Source organism: Cimex lectularius, unplaced genomic scaffold (assembly GCF_000648675.2).
Source record: "Cimex lectularius strain Harlan isolate CLEC.00 unplaced genomic scaffold, Clec_2.1 scaffold210, whole genome shotgun sequence".
NCBI classification, from domain to species: domain Eukaryota; kingdom Metazoa; phylum Arthropoda; class Insecta; order Hemiptera; family Cimicidae; genus Cimex; species Cimex lectularius.
In genome coordinates this window covers 120,041-127,483 of record NW_019392884.1, presented here as the reverse complement: position 1 = coordinate 127,483, position 7,443 = coordinate 120,041, and the positions used below count along the sequence as shown (strand labels likewise).

The window sequence follows — 7,443 nt, the reverse complement described above, 5'->3', positions numbered from 1 at the left end:
AGAATGGATTATTTTTTAAATAGTTTATAATCTGGTTTCTTTGCTACTATCAACTGGTTTGTAAACTTAACAAAATATCGTATCTTATAGATGAAAAATATGAGTATGATAAAGAAATCCTCTTTCACATACATTTTTAGAATTGAGCTGGCTTTTATCCACCAAGATAATAAATTAGCTACAAATATAAATATTTAATAACTCAGAGCCCAGTTTTGTTCATTTTTTTCCCACAAGAACTAAAGTTAAAATAGTTTCCCACAATAAGAATTGATTGATTGGGGTCAAAGTTTCAGACGAAAATATTTTTAAAAAATCATCTCGAAAAATTACGTTTATTTTCCCGAAAAAAATAATTTTATTAACTGAACAATTATGGCATGCGCAATAAACAGAATGAAAGGTCTTATAGGTTAAAATGGTAGAAGAAAGCCCCGTCATAATGGACAAAATTTAAATTTTTTATAATCTACCTTCACTGCGACGACGCTGCAGCTTATTAGAACATCTTACAGATTAACAATACCAGGGCGAAAAACGTCCCCATGCAGGAGCATCTTTGAATTCATCTTTTTTATTCACTAGCAGAACGAATTAGCTTCAAGTCGAAAGTCGAGTTTCTTTCCGTCCAATGCTAGATTTGAAAACATCCAAATAGCTTGCAGATTGAAAATATTTGGATTAAATGCGGCCCCTTGCGAGAACTCGTTGGGATTTATTGATCTGTCAACCACCAGTATAGATTAGTTCAATTTTTTTTCCAATGTATTTGTTTTGTGACTAATCCCAGACATGCACAGCTTATCCAAATATATTATTGCTTAAAACCTTGTGGAGCTATTGACCTGCACTTTCAGTTTTCCAACAAAATGAATGACCTACAAATATTGTACAGATTAAAAATAGTTGGGCTAAGAACGTCACCTTGTAAAAGATCCTTGACATATGAAGGAACTAAGCTATTTTTGTTCTACCAACATAACGAATTAGCTTCAAATGTTTTGAAATGTACTTTGATTACGCGACTTATTATTGTATTATGCCAGACTTATTTTTAAAAAAATTAGAAATTTAGCAGTTTTTTTAATCTATCAACAGAATCAATCAGCATCGGATCTTTTCCTAATAATAAAAGGAAATATTTCCTAAGAATTACGATTTAGCTATTCCAAATAATACTTTCTTTCAATTTTCTTACAAAGCGTATTTCTAGAAAATAAAATACTTCAGAAAGTCGGTGTAGTATTTAATTAACGACAATTAATATACATACATCGCAATAAAAAAATTGAATTTTATTTATAATACATTATTACACATGATTGTTATTAATGATAAATGATGGAGTAAAAAGTTTGAACATGAGTGATAAGTATTTATTTACTTTTTTTAGGCTGGCAACAATAAATATAACGTGTGGTGATTAGTGACCGTTAATCGATAATTATTCGGAAATCGTGAGATGCGGTCTGGTGTGATGTAGGTTTCACAAAAACATTTTCTTTATCGTGCCAACGTTTCGATCTTTATTGAGATCATCTTCAGGGCTCAAAGTGTTTGTCTTCTGTGTAATTGTGCCATTCTTGCGTGAGACAACAGTTCAACAATTCTCTCAACACGACACGCAAGAATGGCACAATTACACAGAAGACAAACACTTTGAGCCCTGAAGATGATCTCAATGAAGATCGAAACGTTGGCACGATAAAGAATATGTTTTTCTGAAACCTACATCACACCAGACCGCATCTCACGATTTCTGAATAATTGATAAATATAACCATGTTAAGTCGATTGCCTCTTGTTTTTAATTATACATTATAATTATATATAATACTTAAGGACAAATTTCTAAACTGTTGTGAAAAATGTTCAGTATCTCATTAACGACTGAGAATTGGGTCAGTAGACGTTTTTCTGTTGCACAATCAACTCTTGACGTATGGGTCGGGAATTATAATACACCCTCTGTACATTTCATTCTAGAATATTGTAGAATTTTTCTTAAAGGTAAGAATTGTATACTAGTTACAAAATTAAAAAGAAATGTGTTTTGTACTTTCAATCTTGATTCTTTTACTTCTTAACGAAAGGTTCGAATAGGAAAAACGGGTCGTGTGCTTAAATGGTACACGGTGATTGCTAAATTGACCCACGGTTTGTGCAATACGTGACCTCAGCATACAAACTGCACCAGGCACGCGCACGCGCAAAACACAGAAGAGCAGAAGAATTAACCCAATAGTACACAAATACTCCATTCTTAGAAAATATTAAATCATTCATTAACATAAATAATAAATTTTGCGATCAATGTACCATGTGAACACTCCCGCATACACGCAGAAACACCAAGGTATTGTCATAACATATTGTTGAAAAGTTTATTAACTTTCTTCTTTTAACTTTAAAAAAAATAATAATAATTGAGGATTGTCGTTTGAGTTTTAAGGTATTAATGTGTTTACTACCTACGGTCCTTCATTCATTAACTGTATAAAAATGATACTTGAAAGACCAAAAAATCTATAAAAAAAAGGGCATTTAATTACTAATTAATTCACTTCTAATACACATGCATGTGCAACTAAGGATGGAATAAACAAATATTTATGATTTGTTGTTAAAAATCTTTGGTTATATATATGTACAGTGTATTAAAAAATAAATAAATGAACAAGTAAAATGTCAAAATAATCCCAAAAATTTGTCGCAATGGTTTCAAAAGGTGATTATTATCGGAAAAACTTTCTTAAATAACATATTCTTAAAAAAAAGGAATGAACAAAGAATGAATAAATTAAATATTTGTTATATAAAATATGATTTGGAAGAGAGGAGTTTTTAATGTACAATGCGAACACTCACGCATGCACGCAGAAACACGCCCACGCGTTAGCAGACAAGAGATAATGTTCTGAGTGTTCAACATATTGTTGAAAAGTTTAATTAACTTTCTTGTTTTACCTTCTTTAACAAACAAAACCTAATTGAGCCTTGTTGTTTGAGTTTTAAGGTATTAATTTGTTTGAATATTATCATCACAAAAACTCCTTTCTCCCTAAACACTACAGTCATTCGTTTATTAACTGTAAAAAATATGAAAATGCATACATGAAAGACTAAAAAATCTATAAGAACACGGAATTTAATGACTAATTATTTCACTTCTAATAAACATATACGAGCACGTAAGGCCGAAATAAACAATTATTTATGATTGGTTGTTAAATCGTTCGATTATATAAATGTACAGTACTTAAAAAAAATAAGTAACATGTCGTCAAAATAACCCCGAAAGACCTGCACACAACATAAACAAGAAACATGCGCGAACTGAGTACCTACGTAAAATGTGCCACATATGTTTTCAAAAGTTGATCTATTTCGGAAAATTTTTCTTCAACAACATATTCTTCTTCAAAAAATGAAAGAAAAGAAAATTATTTGTGAAAGAAAACATGATTTGGAAGAAATGGGCGTTTTCAATGTACCATGCGAACACTCACGCATGCATGCAGAAACGCCCACGCGCTAGCGTACTACAGGAGTTGTCATAAAACATTGTTGAAAAGTTTATTAACTTTCTTCTTTTAACTTAAAAAAAAAAAAATAATAATAATTGAGGATTGTTGTTTGAGTTTTAAGGTATTAATTTGCTTGAATATTATCATCACATTAAATCTTTTCTCACTAAACATTCTCACTAAATTGTATAAAAATATAAAAATGCATACATGAAAGACTTAAAAAAATTATAAAAACAGGGCATTTAATTATCAATTAATTCATTTTCAATACACAAACACGTGCACGTAAGGCAAAAATAAACAAATATTTATAAATTGTTATTAAAATCGTTTGGTTATATAAATGTACAGTATAAAAAAAATAAAACATCAATATAATATAATAATAATAAAACACAAATTAGAAACGTGCGCGAACTGAGTACCTATGTAAAATGTGTCACATGTTTTCAAAAGTTGATCAATTTCGGAAAAAATTTCTTCAACAATGTATTCTTCAAAAAATGTTTAAAAAAAATTATTTATGATATAAAATATGATTTGGAAGAAAGGGGAGTTTTCAATGCACCATGCGAACACTAACGCATGCACGCAGAAACACGACAGCGCGCAAGCAGACAACAGGTGTTGTCGCAACATAATGTTGAACAGTTTTATTAAGTATTTTTCTTCTTTAACTAAAAAAAGTCAAAAAGTTCCTAGTTGGAGTTTTAAGGTAATCAATTGTTTGAATATTACATTTCTAGATTTTAAGATGATCAAATTGCCAGTATATTTTTATTTAAACCCCCTGGCAAAACGGTCGTCAAGGTGTCGGAGTGACAACATGACAACGGGGTCATCAATTAGAAATTCTATGGATTGTAGTTAGAATTAAAACTGTACATATGTTTAATGTTATGAAATGATAATTTGTCAAAATGGGCTAGTAGAAGAATGTGTTGTCACTTACCCATGCCGGCAAGTCGTCCACTCTGGCTAATATGACTTCCTTTTCGTTGGATAGGGCTGCCGCTTTGGCGATGTTTCTCTTCAGCTCTTTTTCCTTGCTCCATTCCTCCCTGAGGACGGAGAGGAAGATGGGACCGAGGAGCCAGGCTGGACTCAGGTTGAAATAGCCGAACAAGTAGACGAAGGCTACTTTCCCGATTTGTTTGCCGAATTTGTAGAGCAAGTGCAAGATGCTGGAGCCGGTGCCGATTTTCTTGGCGACCGCCTTGCACTCGTCGTCTTCAGATTTTTTTTCCGTCGCGTCCATTCCGGCCAGTGGAAGGAGCAAGACTGACGCCCGAGGGGCGAGACGAAGGTCCGCAGCCAGGGTTAATAATAAAACATTGCGTCACCGTGATTTGACGTAGAACGAAAACTATTCCTCGGCTCGCCCGATTCCGTCTCGGGGAGAATGGTCGAACTCTGGATTGGTGTTATTTTCGTCAATGGCGATGCTTGTAATCGTCAAAATACGGGCCTCCTCAAGGCTGTTATAGCCAAGCCTGCTATCGATCTCCTGGGAAGGATGACATCGCACCTCGACTCGCATCGATTTGGCAGCGCCCCAAACGCTGGAGGGAAATACGAAACCATCCATCACGAAAACAAAGTACACGGAGGACTTAACAATACAAACACAACCAGCCGACATAAACAATCCCGTCTCTCTAACTATCAGACACTACAACGACTACTGATAACGAATCTTGACAGTATCATTTAAACCAATTACTCTGTGAGGAAACTATCAAAGACTAAACATCGACGTACCTACAAATGAACGCATTCTCTCCCTTTCTCACTCTCACTCTCTCTCTCTCTCTCTCTCTCTCTCTCTCTCTCTCTCTCTCTCTCTCTCTCTCTCTCCCTCCCACCCTCTCTCTCTTTCTCTCTCTCTCCCTCTCTCTCTCTCTCTCTCTCTCTCCCCCTCCCACCCTCTCTCTCTTTCTCTTTCTCTTTTTAGATACATACGAAAACTAAAGTGCGAAAGTACTATATACGATAAATTTAAGAGAATAAATATGTTAAGATACGATAAATTACAAAAAATGACCATCACACTAACAATATTAATAATTATAAACACTAACAGCCGAACTATGAATTTGTTAAATATAAGAAAAAAATTAAAACATTAAACTTAAGACAACGCAATATATTTGAAATTCCAATTGATAGAACTAAAACATACTCCAACTTTTTCTTAATTATCAGCATAAAGATGCTTAATAAAGTTCCAAATAGTATTTCCACTCAGAGCAGTTTTCATACTTTCAAAAGAAAATATCGAAAACTTCTGATGTCAAATAATTAAAAACATCGTACAATCATGGAAACATAAATTAATTAATATTATGTACATATTATATTATGTGTTTTTGTATTCTCTAAACAATTATAATAATAACGAAAATAAAAAAACTTATTGGTTGTGTTCTTATTGTTTATATTTTCTTTTTCTTTTGACTGTTATTCATTGGCTTTTTTTAAAATAAAAAATACAACTTATAAATTTATAAACCAAAAATTTTTGTAATGTGAAATATTTAATAAAAAATGTGTAAAACCTTTTTTTCTTTTATTCTATTTGTAAAATAAATTCTAAAGATCACAAGAATCTGCTGTAAAATGTACAATATAATTCATGTTAAGTGGAAGAAAGGTCCACGAGCCCTAACTTTGTGTGGTTAAGTCTCTCTCCCTCTCTCTCTCACTCTCTCTCTTTTCCTCTCTCTTTCTCTCTCTCTCTCTCTTTTCCTCTCTCTCTCTTTTCCTCTCTCTTTCTCTCTCTCTCTCTCTCTCTCTCTCTTTTCCTCTCTCTCTCTCTCTCTCTCTCTCTCCCTCTCTCTCTCTCTCTTTTCCTCTCTCTCTCTCTCTTTTCCTCTCTCTCTCTTTCTCTTTTCCACTAATTTTCCCACATTTGTATTACTAATAGATGATAGGTCATTGGAAAGAGGTTTAAATATGGGTGTAAGATCCGTATAAAACCTTAAATTTGAGTATCGTATATTCGATCAATTTTAAAAACTAAACTTCCCAAAGATGGAAGATTTAACAAATTATACATTAGGCGTATGGTTTTAAGTGTTTATAGGGAAAATTAAAATTTGCGTGTGATGTACACTCTATTAATGCTAGATATAAAAGTGAACACCTGCAAATTACAAAGCATAAAACTAAGACTTTTAATCTCTTTTTATGTAAAAAGTGCTTGAGTTTATACACTAATATCCACCAAAAATTGTTACAAGTCTTGAAATGTTTAAATTAAAATAATATTTAATAAAGAAGTATGATTTGATGTTTAAACGTATAATTGTTTAAATTAAAATATATGATAAAACCAAATTGTTAAATGGTGATTATATATTATTTTAATACTGTATTGATTTCCTCCTTTTTTCATGTATTGTATTGTAAATGCATTATTTGGCTTTATTCCCTTTTTTTATGCTCAAGTTATACGTTAAGAGCATAGAATAATTTCCGAAACTGAATAAAGCAGAATAACGTTTTCAATGTACAGCAAATAAATTCATTTTTGTCTTTTGTAAACATAGTAAAATAATACTAAGAACAATAATAACAATTTGTTGAAGTCGTGAGGAGAGGTCAAGAATGGGGTAGTATAGAAAAACACATTTTTAATTTTTTTTTACCGACGTTACGGCCTTTATTCGGGTCATCTTCAGGGTCAGGGTAAATTACAAAACATATGTTGATTGGAAAAAAATACAATTTAAGATGTAAATTTTAAATTTTGACCAAGTATTTCATACTCACATAAAGTGTGGTGCTATTCTTGTGGTGCATATTGGTTTTGTGTAAACAATTCTTTAACACAAAACCAATATGTCACCACAAGAATAGCACCACTCTTTATGCCCTGAAGATGATACGAATAAAGGTCCAAACATCGCAA

At 32.3% G+C, this 7,443-nt stretch overlaps 1 protein-coding gene across 1 annotated transcript in view; it reads right to left on the bottom strand.

The window, feature by feature from the left end:
* Window positions 1–5,030, bottom strand: part of LOC112127700 (extended synaptotagmin-3-like) — an 18,765-nt gene extending 13,735 nt beyond the window's left edge. Inside the window, exon 1 of the mRNA XM_024229035.1 lies at window positions 4,483–5,030. Coding sequence (XP_024084803.1) covers window positions 4,483–4,788 — 306 coding nt within the window. The 5' untranslated portion in view covers window positions 4,789–5,030. The remainder of the gene's footprint in view (window positions 1–4,482) is intronic.
* Window positions 5,031–7,443: the final 2,413 nt, after the last annotated feature.